Raw genomic sequence first — 19,535 nt, forward strand, 5'->3', positions numbered from 1 at the left:
TTTACCATTTTTATTTTGTAAAGAGTTTGTTTCTGTTTAGCTTTATTTTTGTTTCAGTTTTTGCAATTGTAGTAATTTCACTTAAACTTATTTCAGATGGTACATTTTTACGTACATTTGTTTTTAATGTAATGTTTATATTTTTGACTTTTAAATAGATTTTGTTTTAGTTAATAACAACAAAGGTTCATCATCTGGCTGTTCATCAGACTGATTCACTAATGAAGCATTAAGTCCAATTTTAAACTGATTTGAATGATTTATTCATGCAATTGTCTATTTTGTGAAGGTTATTTAGTCTAAGATGATTTATTTATGTAAAGGAAAAATTTTAAATGATGAATTTCCATAAGTTTTCCAACATAATAATTTCCAAATTATAAGGCAGCATCACAAATGTAATGTCTATGTATTATTTTCCAGTTTTCAAATGCTTATATTATTGTAGTATAAGTTACATGTTTAGAACTAGCTTTTATTTTAATATATATATTGTATTTTTGTGATGTCATTTTATATCAGTTTAGTAGTATTAGTACTTAAACTTATTTCAGTTGATTGCCAAGGCAAATTTTTTTTGAATAATAATTCATAATAACAACACTGGTTCATCATCCAGAACAATTTTTGAACTGGTTTGAATGATACTTAAAAAAAAAACATTGCTCACAAATTGTTTGTCACTATGGGCTGTGAACAAGTTTACAATTCTACAAAAAAAATAAATAAAATAAAATAATAATAATAATAATTCAATTAAATGTATTGTAGCAGAGCATAAAGATGAACATTCTTTACATACATTTCCATGACATTCCTAGGCCTACAAACCCCCCCCCCCCCTAAATATTCTTATGTTGTCTATGAACCCACAATAAGAGTTATCTTTGTAAAATGTCATGCACAGAATAGCTGAGCTAAGTTTGGTTTTTTAAGTGTAAAGATCCCAGCGCCTTATTTTACCGCTAATGAGCATTATTCATTTCCGCATGTTGACTGACCTCTGTTGCCCGCTCAGCCCTGACCACACCATTACACTCACAAATAAAAGGTTTGGCAGTTTCCACACATTTCTAAACAAGTCCTGCATTGCCTCGCAGCTCTTCCTGTCCCAGACTCCCTTTCAAATGCTAATAAGAGACTCAGACTCATCGTTTACTGTGTGTAGGCTGCCGCGGTACATGCCTTCCTCTTCATAATCAAAGAGCTCACCGTGCAGTGACCGCAGGGCTTGGTTGCCCGCAGTGCTGGCTTATATTCCCGAGGGTCTTGAGTTTGAATTCTGCTCAGAGCTTGAAATGAAGCCCTTTCCAAACTCTGTTAGGAAAGATGCTGGAGGTTCTTGAGTGCACATCTGACTCATGGAACATGAGAATGGACGATGTCATCTGAAATTTCCGTTTTCATATTGTTCTGTTCATTTTAGCATGTTCAGGCCATGCATGCTTTTCTATAAACGTAAATATAAGAAGTTCATATCTCATAGCAAATTTAACCCCCCCCCCTCACTTAAAATTTGTACTGATGTCAGAATCACTACAGTTATATAAATTTTTGCATTCTTAATAATACTTAGTACATCAAACTTAGTACTTTTTACTTGTATTGCATTTATAACGAATTTTATAGTGGGTTTCAATTAAAAAAAGTGCCAGTGTAGTTCATTCATTCATTTATGAAATGTCATTGTTTTTTATAATATACATAGTGTACATAATATACAGTTATAATCAGTTATAATAATTTATAAATAATACATTGTGTATAAAAAAATAACAATTTTATATTTGTTAGAAATGGTACATTAAACCGTATTTAGACCGATCATTTACTAAATTTAAGAAAAATCTTGATATTGTGTTATATAATGAAGTGATATCCAGACATTTTTAATTGTGGCAAAAGGTATCCAAATACTTTTTAGGGTCACTGTATGTATGAGAGTACAAATTTATCATCTACTGACTGGAAAAATGAATTTGTAGAATCAGTAGTTTTAGTTAGTTGGTCTCCTGTACAGCATTTATAACACCACTGCTAAAGAATGAAGTGAAAATGTAATAAACTTATTTTCTCTCTGTGCTTCAGCTCCTGCGAACGCTCAGATTGTGCATTCTGGGCAGACATGTGTGGTGAAGGAGGACAACATCAGTGAAAGGATCTACACCATCAGAGAGGGGGACACGTTAGTTCTGCAGTGTCTGGTCAAAGGACACCCACGGCCTCAGGTGAACACAAACACACATTCACTAGTGGACGAAAGTCCAAATTAAACAAATAAAACATCTCTCTCTAAAATTGTACCTGTCAGAAAATGACATCTATCATATATTCTGTTGAGTTGTGGAGATTCTAGATTAAACTCTTATGGTAAATCTTTCACCGAGGTAAAAGTTAGAAACAAGCAACATACTATGTTTGCTTCAGCAGTCAGTTAATTTCAATTATTTATTAATTAATAAATACAGTTTACAATTACATTTAAAAATATTATATATTTTCATAATGTATTCATTCTTTTTTTTTACCAAATGACATTTGATAAATTATTATAAAAATAAAATTCACACATACATATACAATTTAGTTATAAAATTAAATGATAATAGTATTCAAAATTAAAGTAATATATATATATAAAATAGAAAAAATGCAATTATTAATCAATGGCAATCAAATTAATCAGAGCAACCCGCCAAAAATAAAAGCTTGCTGATTATAATTTCGAAAATAATGAAAATTCATATATATATATATATATATATATATATATATATATATATATATATATATATATATATATATATAAATAAATTGAAAAAGTTAAATATTATTTAATAATATTATTACAAATGTTTTATAATATTTTAATTTTATTTTAAAATATACACTTTATTATTTTATGATTTCATTTGAAAAATAAAAAAATCTATATACTATTAAAAATTAAATTAATGCATTTAGCAGATGCTTTTATCCAAAGCGACTTACAGTGCATTCCGGCTATCAATTTTTACCTATCACGTGTTCCCGGGGAATCGAACCCCCAACCTTACGCTTGATAATGCAATGCTCTACCACTTGAGCTACAGGAACACTGTTAATATTCTATAGTTATATTTGATGGGACACACTATGTGCAGTATGAGCACCAACCCAAATCTCAAGGTGCTCTCAAGAAAGCCAGACCTCTGTATATAGTGTATTCTTTTTATCAATATACACATCATTTAAATTGTAAAATATCAATTAAAATAAAATGAATAAATGTTTTGCATACACAACAACTCACAACATGTTAACTTGTTGCCAAGTTTTTGAGAGGTCAACACTGACACACACAGCCCTCAGGAGCCACTGTACCTCTCCATGAACCATGCAGTTTTTGTGCGTTTGCGTGTCACATATCTGATAACAGATGACTGTAGACACTGAAGGAGAGAGGGTCTGTCAGTGAACTTTAGTTTTTTTTTTTGAGGCTTGTGTTGGCATGTGAGTGTGTGTTAAGGTAAGGGTGAGCTGATAACAGTAGGAGGTGTGAAGAGCATGGCTCCCACAGGCGCTCTGTCCACTGCCATCAGATCACTTATTAAAGACCCTCATACACACACACGCGTCCTCCCAACGACCTGTCTACATGTATTAGTTCTCCAGGTTGCATCAGCAGAACACCGATCTGATCTAAATTCCATCAGTTTTCACTCCCGCGGTCCTGAGGAAGAGTGCACTGAATAAAGAAGTTGCTATTCCATAACATGATCCACGATTTCCATTAAAAATGTCAGGACATTGCGATGACAACAGGCTGAATATAGGAGCGTAATATAGAGTGTGAATATAGTCACAGTGTCTGAATATAAACTAATGAGGATATTACTGCATATACTGTCGGATGTTATTGCCTGCAGTGCCGGGCCTCTACGGGTCACTAGATAGTGTGCTTGTGTGTGTGTCTAGATATTTGTGCCTGGACTCCAGGGCTTATGCATTGAATGTGTATTGGTGTATTCTGCCAACTCACTGACGTGTAATTGCTTATATTGGAGTCGATGTGTCGATGTGTTTGCGAACTGAGTATACTGTACAGAATGTATAAAAGTACTGTTTGTAGAAAGAGAGACGATAGATTGTCACTCAAAATCTATGGCTATTACTGATATTAACTTATTTTAAACATAGGAAATGAATAAAAACAAGTATAATGCTATAAAAAATTTATTTTAAAGTGACATACAGCCAAGTATGGTGACCCCCTACTCAGAGTTTGTGCTCTGCATTTAACCCATCCAAAGTGCACACACACAGCAGTGAACACACACACACACACACTGTGAACACACACCCGGAGCAGTGGGCAGCCATTTGTGCTGCAGCACCCAGGGAAAAGTTGGGGGTTCAGTGCCTTGCTCAAGGGCACCTAAGTCATGGTATTGCTGACCCTCGAGACTTGAACCCACAACTTTAGGATTAGGAGTCAAACTCTCTAACCACTAGACCACGACTTCCCCACATGACTTCTAGATTTTTAGACAATCTAGAAAACTAAAAAGAAGAAACACTAGATTTATTTTTAGTTCTATTTACCTTAGAGAAGTACTACAAGTTTGAGATGTGTAAGATTGTTTTTGAAAGAAATTAATACTTTTATTCAGCAAGGATGCATTAAAATGATCAAAAGTGACAGTAAAGACATTTATAATGTTACCAAAGATTTTAAATAAGATTTTAAATTTTGGTTTCCACCAAAAATATTAAGCAGGACAGCTGTTTTCAAAATTTATATAATGAGAAATGTTTCTGGAGCAGCAAATCAGCCTAATTAGTGATTTCTGAAGGATCACATGACACTGAAGACTGGAGTAATGCAATAAATTACATTTAAAAATATATTCAAACAGAAAACAGTTCTATTAAATTGTAATAATATTTCACAATATTACTGTTTTTTTTGAGACTTCTGTCAAAGACATAAAATCTCAGTCCTTTTTGTTTTTACACCAATGCTAGAATGTTTTAGCACACTGAATTTATTATATTTAATAACTTAAAATGTGTAAATGTTAAAATATGCTCGTAACAGTCAAATAGTAATCAAATCGCATAGTTATATTCAGTCTGATGTTTATATGTAGTGCAGATATTTTCTTTGATATTTTCACATGGTAATTTTAGAAATCTTTTATTTGTCTAGTGTTAACTCTTATATGTCCATTGGATCTGTGAAAGGTTGACTTGTAGATGATGACGGTGTTGCTGGGAAAGAGATCTGGACTGATGCATGGGGACATTGGTTTCTGGTGCGTTTGATGCATCCCAAAGGGAGTGTTGAGTTGCTCTCTGCATTGGCGTTCTGCAGCGGTTTCCAAAAACATGATATGCTTTCCCCCCTCCCTCCCCTGCATTTTTCTACCATATCATGTTTTTTCCTTTTTTTTCTCTGTGTGATTAACAGAGAGGCAGTAAAGGTCAGCCGTCTTCGGAATGGTGCTGTGTTTGGCTGTCAGAGCACATCTGCATGTCCATTGCTCTATGAACCCATTTGTTTGATATCTTGTTAGCATGACACAACTTCTATATTGTAAAGATGGAGATTGATAAGCATATGTAGATGTGTATAAATGTTTTCCTTCAGTTAGCTGTACTTTTGGGGACATTAATACTACTATCAGATAGGATATGCACATTCTCTTGACAGTTGACTATATACACTACCATTCAAAGGTTCGGATCAGTTATATATATATTTTTTTTATAAATATTTTTATTCAGCAAAGAAATATGGGAAAAGCCTTGCTAATGCAACAGGTTAGCTGTCAGTTGACTCTAAATGTATAAAAATAATTGGATTGTTAAAATTCTAAACAACTAACCATTCTGGTATAATTCTAATGACAGAGAAATTAAAATAATAATCATATTAATAATAATTAAAATCGTTGACATACAGAACACTCTGAGGAGCAAAAGGCTTCAAAAGTCTTAATTTGCTCCCCATTATCTCATTGCTGTCTAGAAACAATTAAGATTTAATTTGTGATTTTTCTCTCGTATACTATATATCACAATGTCCAAATCAGGCCTGATTTATCATACTATTTCTGACACAGATGGCTTAGTACACTGAGAGTGTAGTGAGAGAGTAGTGAGAGAGTCTGTTGTGTATAGGGTGAGTGAACAGTGATTGTGTTTAAGGTCATTGGGAAGGTCTAGTGGTGTTGGAGATATAGCTGTTACACAGGACTCGCGGTTCACATCCTATAGCATTTCTGTCACATGGACATCGACGGCTAAATGTACAGTCTTTAGTTACACAATAGCAGCCTAAATGGCTTTTCTGAAAGAGATCCCGCTCCGCACATTATTTATTCATACTGCTGGTCACTGCAACCTTGGGCCCCGATCAGAGAGAGAGTGAGAGAGAAAAACAAAGAAAAAAAGGGGCATTGGTGTAGAAGTTTGAGATGGGGGAGTAGAAAAAGGGGTCGTCTGGGTTTAGTTTCTGTTCTTGAGAGTGCAGAAGGATCAATACACTTCTTAAAACAGAAAGATCAGATGGCAAAAAAATCACTCCACACCACATACGGATCAAGACACAAGGTCAGAGCGCAGAAAACACAGGCCAAAACAACTGTATCATCCGTCCATCCGTTCTTTCTATCTATCTATCTATCTATCTATCTATCTATCTATCTATCTATCTATCTATCTATCTATCTATCTATCTATCTATCTATCTATCTGTCTGTCTGTCTGTCTGTCTGTCTGTCTGTCTGTCTGTCTGTCTGTCTGTCTCTGTCTGTCTGTCTGTCTGTCTATCTATCTATCTATCTATCTATCTATCTATCTATCTATCTATCTATCTATCTATCTATCTATCTATCTATCTATCTACCTATCAGCCCATCCTTCCATCCATCTGTCCGTCTGTCTGTTCTTAAAAGTTCAATAGGCATTTTTCAAATCTTTTTGTTAAAGAAATATTTTGTCTTGATTTTTTGTTGTATGGATATGGAATCCTTTACTTTCGTTTCTCAATTCTTTGAATTTTCCTTATACATTCAAATTAGAATTTTGCTTCTGAATCTTACTACATTTTACTACTGCAGTTCAAAATCTTGAATTTAGAATTTTTCTATATACAGCCGGATGAAGGTTGTGATGGTGAGGCACATATAGAGCAGAAGGAATATTAAAGCAGTGTGCTGGTGCTGGTGCTGTGAGTTCTGTAAAGCACACAGTGTTAGAGTATTCTAGATAGCACAGTTCTCATTGGCACCTCAGTGTGCACGGCATCTAAATGCATTACAGCAGATGGCTTTGCACAGAAACACTGTTTAACATCCTCTGATTGGCCACGAGAGAGAACGAGTTAAAGGAGGAGGGTTAGACACCAACGTTTTAACTTGTACCAGATGTCTCGTTGTACCATTGGTAATAGCAGGAGGGAGAGACTCGGGCATCAGAAATGTTTTATGTTTGAAGAGCTGATGGTACTGGATGAGTAAACACGGTTTTAAAGAGGTCACATTACAGAAAACATGTTTTTTGAATTTAAACACTTTGATTAACTATGTAGATATTTGCAGTTCAGACTAGGCTGCAAAAACATGTAATTTGGAAGCAGGTGTGTTAGTGGTTCACAGGTTAGTGAATTAAAATCCATTTACATAATTACGTCTTAAAGGTACAGTAAAAGTTTAATGTGTTATTTCAGAAATAGGAAGTAAAATGCTAATAAAAAAAACCCACAATGTTTAATTTCAAGAAACTTTGATTAACGTTATTAGTTGACTTAAGACTAAAAATATAATGCTACAAAATAATGTAATCTTGCTTTTGGTTTAATCTGAGATCAGTGATTTCACCACAAAGCATTATGGGTTGTGTTTTTCATCTTAACTTAGCTGAGCCAGTATCACTTTTCTTAGAGGTCTTCCTTTTAAAGTTGCTTTAGGAATAAAAATATTTAAATGAGAAATTGAAATCAAATTGTACAGTAAAAGTGTAAATCCATGTGAAATAAACATGGATATACTGTATGTTCTTGGAAGTATTTGATTAGAAATATATTTTATAATGAGATCTCTGACTTTTGGTCGCTGATTTTGGTATTGACAAATCAAAGTTATTGAGACATTATTGAGATCTTTTCTGAAACTCTTAAGGAAACACATGTGCGATTACTAGGGTCTTTTCTCTCAGGAGAAACATCTGTGATTAAAAATTAAGGTTCCAAAAAGGGTTTTTCACAGCAATTCCATCGAAGAACCATTTGAGTTCCTAACGATTTTTAATTTATTTACACTCTTAAAAATAAAGGTAAAATGGTTTACATGGATGCTAGATAAGCCATCACGGCCAATCAAGAAGCTTTATTTTTAAGAATGTGTTTGATCATAGAGATTTTAAAGACATCTCAATTGTGATTTTTCCCAATAGAAAACTAAACTATGAGACATGTCACTTACTTTAATCTTTCTCCATCTCTTATGTCTCCATTTCAGCATTCTCTTGATCATACGGTTCATGTTACATTCTGTCAGCGCTCCGCCGAATGCCTCGGTCAGTACTGACATCATCGTAATCGTGTTCCTGTAGCTCATCTGCTAAAGCATGTCACTTGTGATGCCAAGGTTGTGTTTTCAATTCCCAGGGAACACACATATTGGTAAATGAAAGCCTGTTTGTGAAAAAGCCAAATGAATCAGTGCTAGAAAAGCAGTAATCACCATCATCATTGCGATTCAGTTTCCTGTTCCAGACATTGCTCTCTCAGACTGATCGATCTCAGATCGCCTTTGATTGCCATCCAAGAGGAACTGGATCTCTCCCTGATCATGTGGTGTGTTTAACTCAGCGTCAGTGATTATAGAACATCACAAATGGATTAGACTTTTCACTGATGAACTATCTTTCACTGAAATCCTGTAAGTCAGGCCTTGCCAGACTTTTGACTATGGCCTTAAATACTGACCCTCAGTTTGTGTGGCCAAGAACCGCCCACTTAGACAGGAAGAGACCATCAGAACTTTAAATCTGCGTATGTTCTGATGAAAGTGCTGCGTGACACAGAATGTTACAAAAAGTTAAACTTTTGGGGAAAACATTTTAGGAGAGAAAGAAATTCAATTGTTAAATTTGCTATTTAGTGTGCTCTTACTTGCTGTTTTCAAGGGCATGAATGAGAATTATTGAAATTAAATTGCTGTGCAGAATTACAGAAAATTGATTTAAATGAATGGCAAGAGTATTTCCAGTACTTCTACGAGCAGAACAGGAAAAGCTGCATGTGCAGTACAAGTGTAGTTTTTATTCATATTCATATTCAGTTTAATTTTAAGTTAGGTCTTTGTATGTAAAAGTTTAGGTTTTGTTGTAATTTGTTGTAATTTTGTATGTGCTTTTATAATTTCCATTCATTTATTTATATATATATATATATATATATATATATATATATATATATATATAAATCTGATTATTTTTATTATGGTTTTAGTAATTTTAGTAAATAATTCTGACTTCAGTTAGTTGCCTAACTGAACATTTCTCTCTTTTTTTTTGTGTTTCATAAGATTTTGATTTTATTTAATTCCAGTTTTATTTCAAATAACAAACTAACTAAATACATACATATATACAAATGTAATACTTAATATTAGTTTTAGTTAAAAAAAAAAAAAAAAAAAAAAAAAACAACAACAATGATAATTCATATTTATAAATAATTATTTTTGGAAAATGTATACATTGTATCATACAACTTTTCTTGATGATGGCTTAACCACAATATAAATAAAAAAGTGGGGCTTTAAAATGTGTTGCACCAAGTTTGATGCCATTGAAGGTTCTCACGTGTCATGTGACCCAAATTTGAGCACTACCGCAGAGGAGAGTATCATAACAGAATAAGCTCTCGCATGGTTTCAGAAGACTTGGAATATAGCGCAGGAATCGCATGGGCTACGTTTATGATGCTTTTAAGGTCCCTTTACATTTCCAAGATATTCCAACATATTTTCTGTTGAACAGAAGACCAAAAATAGTATGAAATTCAAAGGACATTGTATATGATAACAACATTTTCATTTTGGGGTGACCAGCTACTCTTCATAAAATGTGCATGTAAACATGGCGGTTGTTTTCTGTTGGCTTGTTTGGAGGACAGGAGTGTGATCTTGAAGGAGGGCCACAGAAGGACTAACGCTGTGTATATCCCACATGCCGCAGATGTATTTCTGCCCTCATTGTGTCCGTGAGCAGAAAAAGCCACCTCACACTTTATCCTCTCATTTATTACGCTCGGCGTGGGAAGTTTAATAGAGCTGCTGTTTGTGTAACATATGGAGAGGTTTAAATACTCTGCAGCGCGGTGTGTTATTTGATTAGGATTGATTTCAGTGAACAGAGGTGCAGTTCAGAACGGGAGATGAGCTGGCAAAATCTGACACTGTTTTGGTCTTCTTTCTCTCCTGCTGTTTTATATTTCTCCTCAGGCTTGCTTTTACCACTCATACGGATTTAGTTTTCTAAATATTAGCACGGGACATCTGTGTATTCATGTACAGATTCGGGCAGGATTGCATGCTTTAGAATTATGACTAGGGTGGGAGTGTCATGTTATCTGGATCTGTTGATGTTATGGAAAGTTGTGTTCTCAGGATGCTTGCATTACAAAAGCTAACACAAGACTTAACATTTAGATTTAGATCTTAAACTGATCTAACTCCAGTTTTTGCTTAGTAAAGCGCTGCAGGAGCTTCACAGTGGAATCCTGCTCATTGTCTGTTTATTTGGCAGCAATGACCCATAATTATCCTTAGTATTGCATGGCTACTTACCGAATAAATAGTGTGCACCTTGTAAATTTTACATTATTTACTTTGCTGGTTTTGCTACACTTTAGCAATACAAACGAACAGTTTCTGTCATGCCTATAAAGCACAAAATTGAATTTAGAGAGCTAAAGTGAATGAGAGAGGGAGACACAAGATTTTAGAGTAATACAGTGTAAAGCTAAGCTGCAAATGTTGAGCTTTTGTGTGTAGTGATCACTCTTCACCGATTTATCATGCTCAAATATAAAAAGCTTGGCAATGAGCATTAAATGCGCTTACAGTAGCAATAACCCAATGCTAGCACTGAAGTAGACCACAGCCGCCCAGATTTAAGCAGGCTTGACAGGCGTTAAGCAATAAACGTCTCTTTGCAGATGCTTGACTTGGATTGGTGTCACTCGCAGAGAACTTAATTTATAGAGGCAGTTATAGGATGGGGGGAAGAGAAAACCTGAAGCGGAGTGAGAGAGAGAGGGTTTGGAGAAATGGGAGTAGGATGATAAAAGCTCTCTTCGGACATGAGAAGCTTTCCCTGAGGAAGTCAGGTAAATGCACTTTATGATTTCAGTTCAGCATGAAAGAATTTTTCTCACACAACCTAGATTAAAATTTCAGAGAAAATGACCTCAATCTTTAAAAGATAAAGATTCTTTATTGGCATTTACTGTATGGTTAGATGAAAAACCAAAAGTTCTTAATAGCAGATAAATGTTCTTTAGATTATTTAAATGTTCTTCACACTAATAAAAAATGGTTCGTTTTAACGAAAAGGTTCTTTAGGGAACCCAACATAGTGGTTCTATGGCATTGCTGCATTTTTTTATTATTATTATTTAAATTTTTTAGTGGGTAATTTTCTATATTACGTTTTCTCCTCATTTATTCGAACCCTTATCAAATTTCATAACTAAAGCTAAAAAAACAAAAGTACTATGCTTTGCTGCCTGTTGCAGCTTTATTATGGACCTTTTTGTCAACTTTGTGAGTGAAAAACCAGTCTGTGGTTTTCTGTGGTTGCTGTTAAATATCAACTATAATAAAATATTTGTTTTTAAATGTTGATTGCAAATATTTTGTTCATACAAAACACATCTTATTCTGAATGACCATCAGCATAGAAAGATGAGTTACTGATTCAGCCAGATCATGACTATGACTGTCCCTTGGTCAGTGTTTTAGTATTATTGTTATATATCCTAGCATATATATTCTATGTTTTGTTAATATTTTGAATTAGATTTTAATTCTCTCTTTTTAGGTTTTGAGAAATTAAATTTTAGTAATTTGTTTGTCATTTATTATTATGAGTATTATTATTATTATTAAAGGATGTCTGTATAGGTTTTTATACATTTTTAATAATTTAGCTTTAGTTACTTTAGTACTTCAAGATCAGCTTTAAGAAAGTGGGAAATGTTGCATTGGAAACTAGCTGAAATAAAATAAATATATTTTACAATTATTTTATTTTAGTTAACTTTAATTGTATTGAAATAGAAGAAATCATTTTTTTTTGATTGTTTGATTGTGGTTTTACTTTTAGTTTTAGTTAATGATGATAACCCTGCCCTTGTTCTGAGCAAACAGGACCAAACTCATTTCTATCAAAATGGAAAGATGGGATTCAGAAAGCATATCAGAATATTGTAGAGTATATTGTGTGGCTGATTTTGCAGTAGAGACAGATGAAGATGCTAGCGTACCAATAACAGAGAATCATGGGATTTCTTTCCCAAGAGTTGACAGAAAAGGCGATGTGAAGAAAGAGAGAGACAGACGGATAGACAGCCAATGTTTGCGCAGTCTATTGGGATTTCTTGAGCAGTAAAACATGCTGATGTGTGGCATCTGTTGATGTTGAGAAGGGCAGCGTTGTCTCTTTCACTGGTTCATCTTGACCAATTTCTTCATCCCCTGTTGTGCATTCCAGTGTCTGTTACCATCAGCCAACCTCTCCTTTCTGTCTCTGACGCTCTCCGTATCACTGAGACTTTGAAAGTTTCTGTGCCACTGTGACTTTGCGTTGCTGTAAGTGAGCCGTCTGAGGCTGCTGTAATGATAGCCTATCCAGAGCCATCTGTCTTACGCCTGCCAGCGCCTGCCCTTTGAGAGCCACGATGAATCAACACAATGATGGCAGAGTTTTGGGCTGCTGAGAAAACAAACAGGACATTTTCACAACCAATGGTGGATACTTTCTGGGATGACACGGATCAGAGGTTCAGCTTACTACTGCACTTGAATTGAAAGGGTGCTGTGACCTACAGTAGCAACTTTTCTCATTGTAGAAGGTTTACAATATACTGTATGTAAATGTATATATCCAGTAGCTGTAAGAAGTTTTTCCAGTATTTTTAATGATCATTTTGGATTTTTTAGTTCATGGACCCTACATATGAGCAGTTTGGAGAATGGATAGCTAGATAGATGGATAGGGGTTTAAACTTTAATGAGTTGTAGCTTGTGGAGGACTACTATGCTACAATCTACACAAGAAAGTGGCACAACTTTTTAATGATTTTGCCCCATCAAACAGCTTTTGACCAGCTTTTCTGTCCTTTTCCACCGAGGGGATAGGTTACTCCAAGCAGGAGCTCTCTCTCCTTTCCTCTGTGTTAATTTCTCACACCCCACAACTGATTAATGAACAGCAGCTGTGTCCTAAATCCACAGGCAAACAAACCTGAATAAACACAAAGCTTGCCGTTTACACAGGTCGGTGTAATCCCATAATCCTTTGCACGTACGTCCTAACCTTCCCGCTGCCCCCAGTGCTGCCAACTACAATCGGCTGCTCACCCGTGTGGCACCCTGTTCAGAGGTGACCCCGGGTTATAATGCAAGCAGCTTACTGATGTCCAGAGGTGGAGAACAGTAGGAGATTACACAGGCTTTAGTTTGTGATGTTCACTTCACCTTGCATACTCAGTGCAAAGATTGTTTGAAGGAGTCAGAAGAATGATTGAGATGCATGAGACTCTAATTACAGATAGTCTGAACGCTGAACTTGTTGAGTCCCACTGATCTTTATCTTCTTTGTGACCGGTCTTTTTATACATCTTGTAGGAGACAAGAAATGAAATCTTTCTGCATTTACATGGTTATTATTTATAGATGTTATTATTCTGTGATTTTTCCTCATATGTTTATATTTTATAATTTTAACATATGTTTAATCAATATTTTAATATAAAAATGCATTTACTTAATAATTGAGATTTAATAATTTTTAAAAAAGACGTATCTTTTCATAGACTAGGAACTTATATGATGATGTTTTTTTATTTTGATTTTTATATTCCAAACTTTGATTTTGTTACTTTAACATTGAAAAAGAGTTAAAATATTTGAATGTTAAAAAAGGCATTTATATTTCTTAATCATTACAATTTGATTGCAATCATTACAAGACACGGCTCTTTTTATTGATATAAATATAAAAATACAGTAAAGTCTCAGACCTCATTGAAAATATGAAACTTCATTTTTTTTGTACGTTTTTTATTAAAAATAAATGTAAAGCTTCAGTTTCTTAAAACAAAGAAAAATTTTGACATAAAATGATTATTTAGATGCTTCATATTTTCTTGGTCACAATCAAATATAAGCAAAAGAGAGACCAAATGTTAAGTTTGACATAAAATGATTATTTAGATGCTTCATATTTTCTTGGTCACAATCAAATATAAGCAAAAGAGAGACCAAATGTTAAGTGATCTTTTTAAAGGGGTCATTGCTAAAACGTTGCTAAAAAGAACATTATTTTGTGTATTTGGTGTAACGAAATGTGTTTATTCAGTTTAAAGTAAAAAAAACACATTGTTTTCTACATAATGTTCATTATAGTTTCTCTTCTATGCCCCGGTTTTCTGAAACGTGACATATTTTTTTGGTTTTTACAAATCTTATAGGTCTGAAAAGCGAGGTGTGCTCTGATTGGCCAGCTGTCCAGCACATTGTGATTGGCCGAATACCTCAAGCGTCTGACAGAAATGTTACGCCCCTCAACATATACTGTTATGGTGTCCTGGTCAGAACAACGGCGCGAAAAGACAAAAACAATAAAACCCATTACAATCGAGCCATTTGTTGCATCCAGTGAGGACATAATTACAGATTATAATGGTTTAGTGAAAGTGATGTGACACAAAGCCAAGTATGTTGACCCATACTCAGAATTCGTGCTCTGCATTTAACCCATCCGAAGTGCAGTGAAAACGCACACACCGTGAACACACACACAGAGCAGTGGGCAGCCATTTATACTGCGGCACCCGGGGAGCAGTTGGAGGATCGGTGCCTTGCCACAACCTTAGGGTTAGGAGTCAAACTCCCTTCCCCATGAAATGCCACGACTTCCCCATTTATCCTGTCTTTTTATGAGTTGCATTGCATCGTGCTGAGTAAACATAAAACCATGTCTGCATTTGTGATCGGAGAAATGATGAACAACAAGCTCTACTCTACAATGCTCAAAACTTGCGTTTGAATCATCAGTGGAAAAATTCTTTAAATATGTAAACGTACTTACAGACTGTGAGTCAGAACAGCCGGCAATGTAGTCTAATCTCTCAGCATTAGGAAAGAGTCCTCCTTAAAATGTGCCGCATATATCTGAATATTTGGATTGAACTGTTCTGGAACAATGTTGTAAATACAACGTAACCACTGATTTCTAGTGGTGTCCTCTTTTGGAAGGCTAAACAAAGTATTTTTGCTTTTACAATAAAACATACAGCTTCTCCACAACATGGCACCGGCGGTAACAGCAGGAATAAAAGTTATGCCTTCTTTCTTTGCATGAATATTTGGGCAGCGTTATGCAAATATTCACACATTGTGACGTAGACATGTGGGGGCGTGTTTAAACAAGGCGTTTTAGAAGGGCGTGGACAAGTCTTAACTTTTATAAAGAATATCTCTTTGGATTTTTAGACTTTAGTCTTTGCAACTTTAGGGATCTTATCTATTCCCGAACAGCTTGTTACACTCCAAAGAGAAAGGAAAACTTGAAATCGAATCATATGACCCCTTTAATTCAACATCTGAATCATTGATTGATTGATTGAAAAATCTAAATGTAAAGCATGCGCTGAAATTAAATTGTTTTGCATGTTTATTATTAGCTCCTAAGTCTCTGAATGTCGCCCCCTGCAGGTGCGGTGGACAAAGACAGCAGGCAGTGCTTCCGACAAGTTCCAGGAGACGTCCATCTTCAATGAGACTCTACGGATCCCCAACATCCAGAGAGTGCAGGGCGGCCGCTACTACTGCAAAGCTGAGAACGGGGTGGGGGTGGCTGCCATCAAGTCCATTCGCGTAGATGTGCAGTGTAAGTGATAGGGCCACGATCCCTCCTCTTCCCAGCCTGATCCCTCCCGGATTTCTTGCTGGAGGTGAATCAGTGTGAACTCTCCAGAGCTCCATCTTTGTCCTAGTGCTGGATATAGGTGTGGGAGGTTATGGAAAACAGTAAGGCAAACGATGCTCAGCTGAGCTGCCAAGACAAAAGAGGAAACAAATTGTAGCACCCACCGCTTTTGGGGAGATATAATAAGCGGTGATTGATGGACATATGGGCTGCACTGGACAGATGCACCTGGAGAGTTCGAGTGAATGAATTGGAAGGATCTCGAGTGAGAGTTGAAGCCATAGTTCAGGCAGGGTCACACTCTTTATGTGTGTAAGGGATTCCCTGCAGTGCTGCCCAGCACCACTGATCCACTGTCCCACTGAGCCAAGGGTCAGGTCAGCGGCTACAGCCAGACCCCACAAAAACCACCTACAAAAGACTCCTTATTCTCTCAGATCAACGTCATATTCAACACAAACAACCTTAAGGGGCATTTGCTCAGATCTAGTTTTTAATATATATATATATATTTTTTAAATGTATTCAAATAATTTCAATTCATACAATTTATTAAAATGTATAAAAATGTAATAACAAAAATATTAACCTTATTTTATACATACATAATGATAAAAATATTACATTTTATATTGTTTTTATATTTTTGATACTTAGTGCATATTATTATATGCAGTCTATAAATGTATATTTTTTTATTAAAATAATATGCATCTTTTTTATGCACAAAAACATTTTAAATATATCAATTTGAAAATAATTGCATTTAAATATCTTAAATATTGTTTATGCATATAGTATATATCCAAAAACATAATTATTGTAATTCATTTTTGTATTATTTATTATATAATAATCTTTTTAGATTCTCTCTCATTTACATTGACCATTTTTTTATTAATAATATTAAAAAAGAAAAAACTTTTAATGAAGTATTTAAAAAATATTAATAATTATTATTAATAATTATTAATATTTCAGTTAGTATGACTTATGGTCAGTCGATTTGGTTCAAAATAAGTCAGAATAATTGAAATAAGCCTGGCTTGTTTTATGAAACAGCTCCCTAGCTTGGGTATGAACATCACATTTCATGGGTTTAGACTCATGCCATCGAGAATTCGCTTTGAATATTCACAAAGCTTGAATGCTGCACTTGACAATGTTAAACTTGTGCTGAGGCGAAGCACCAGTTGTCAAGAAGCAAGCAGAGAAAAAAATCTCTCAGAAAACATCATTTCAAGATCATTTTAGGTGTTTATTTGTTTATAAAAATGCGAAGAATTGCTGCAAATTGGTCAAAGAGGCCATTTAATGCATGTTAGCATAGAAAAACAATTAAACAGTTAATAAAACAGACATTTACAAGTTTGGTGGAATTTAAAAACATGTTGTGTAGGATCCCGGCCCTTATTCTTTCACCCTTATGGCTTAGCACGTCTCTGTTGCCACATATACTATCCTGTCACAGACTTTTAAATGCTTAATTTACTTCCAGCCGCTACTACACAACAAGATTCAGTCAGCGATCTCCCTCTGCGATATTCGAGCATCACGCTTCCCCCGTGGCCCCTCCTCGTTCCCCAGAGGATGGATGTGTTGTTCCGTAGGGTTCCCCAGGGGCGGATGATAATTGTGTAGCAGGTAAACAGGGCAGGCTGACAGCTTCTCTGAGTGGAAGCACTCTTGACGGGTGATGCTTGTTCAATTTTCCCCCGCTGGCTCCACACGGCTCTCTGGATGACTTTAGCAACACAACACCGGCAATTAGACTCAGCCTGACCAGAGCGACGAGGCACGGCGCGGACCACCGACCACAAACACACACACAAAACATCCCCCCTCAATCTTCTACAGCACCAAACCCCATTACTGGGAGAAAAGAGAAGTAAGAGAGCAAGTGTGAGCTGTGAGATGGAAAGGTGAGAGGTACAGAAGGTGTGAAAGATAAAGATAGAAGAATTACGGAAGCGGGATTCAGAGGATGTTGGGAAAGGCATGATAATAAGACCGTCAGAATGGCCTGATTCTTTTATTTGGCTGAATAAAAGATCCATGCCGCTTTTGTAGCATAACGCCAGCGTTCGCACAAGTTTTAAGAGTTATTTAATTCGAAAAGTGATGACAAATCTCTGTCTTTTTCTGTTCCCTACTTTTCCTCCAAGCTCTCTGTTGGTTCATAGCTATGTCCAGGGGTGTTTTGATGCGGTCTGTTAAAGGGACTTTGATAGAACCAGTCACTGTTCCGTGTGTGCTGTGCTAAAGCTGTTTGCCTGATTTTATGTCAGCATATTTCATCTATTTAACCTCAGCCTGGCACATGCTACAGAGCCAGACAGCCTTAGTTAACATCAAAGAGAGAGATGCAGGACAGCGATGTGCAAAACCACAGATTTTCAAAATGAACTAGTCTGTGGTTTGTCAGAATGGTTATTCAACTAATTGGGTATAATTAGGCGGCTTTGGGGTTTTGCAATCAAAAACAACTGGAATAAAAGGGTTCCAGGCATATGTTAAGAAGAAATATCCTTTAACTTGACATGTTATAAAACGCAATACTTATCACAAATTTTCTTAATTTTTATTTTTGTCTTGTTTTTCAGTAAAAATATAAAGACATAATTAAATAGGATATATTTGCTTGATATATTATGCAAAATTGCATCATGTTTTAAGATTTTTTTTTCCATTATATACTGTATATTCACTATATTTTAGCTTATAACAAGAATATAATTTTTTTTTTATTAAAACTATTTTATTTTAAATATTTGTTTATTTTTCATGTATACAATTTTTTTTTCAATTATTATATGTGTGATTTGCACAACATTTACATGAAAATGGCCTTTTCAATACTGTGTATTAAGCAATTTTGTAAAATATATTGTTAATATATCTTGTTCATATACAGTACGTGTACATATTTTTACTGGAAAACAAGACTAAAATATAAGTAAATCAATTATGCTATATAATAAGCTATCAATGTATATGATAAATTATGATTATTATTATTATTATTACAGAATACAATTATTTGAAAATATATATGAAAACAAGTTTTTTATTATTACAAGATAATACTTTTATTATCACGCAAATGTATCTTGTTTTAATGATGTTTAGAACGAATAAGGCAAAAATAGGGACAATCTTGACCAATCCTGTGCAGCTAATGCAGATATTGATGGGAACTTTGAAGCCATTAAACATATTAAACATTAAACACACACAAACTCACTCAGTTGGTGGTTATTTTTGTGCGGGCAGGTCATTCTCTGACCGTGGCACTTTGGCCAGTGAGACAGTGGGTAACTGTTCTG

At 35.0% G+C, this 19,535-nt stretch overlaps 1 protein-coding gene across 2 annotated transcripts in view; it reads left to right on the top strand.

Annotated features, from left to right (window-relative positions):
• LOC132110429 (MAM domain-containing glycosylphosphatidylinositol anchor protein 1-like) overlaps window positions 1-19,535 on the top strand; it is a 186,167-nt gene that overhangs the window by 54,207 nt on the left and 112,425 nt on the right. For both annotated transcript variants that reach the window (XM_059517022.1, XM_059517021.1), the window contains exons 3-4: window positions 2,089-2,228; window positions 15,996-16,170. In XM_059517022.1, coding sequence (XP_059373005.1) covers window positions 2,089-2,228; window positions 15,996-16,170 — 315 coding nt within the window. The remainder of the gene's footprint in view (window positions 1-2,088; window positions 2,229-15,995; window positions 16,171-19,535) is intronic.

The sequence above is a fragment of the Carassius carassius genome, chromosome 30, assembly GCF_963082965.1.
Source record: "Carassius carassius chromosome 30, fCarCar2.1, whole genome shotgun sequence".
In the NCBI taxonomy this organism is placed as follows: Eukaryota; Metazoa; Chordata; class Actinopteri; order Cypriniformes; family Cyprinidae; genus Carassius; species Carassius carassius.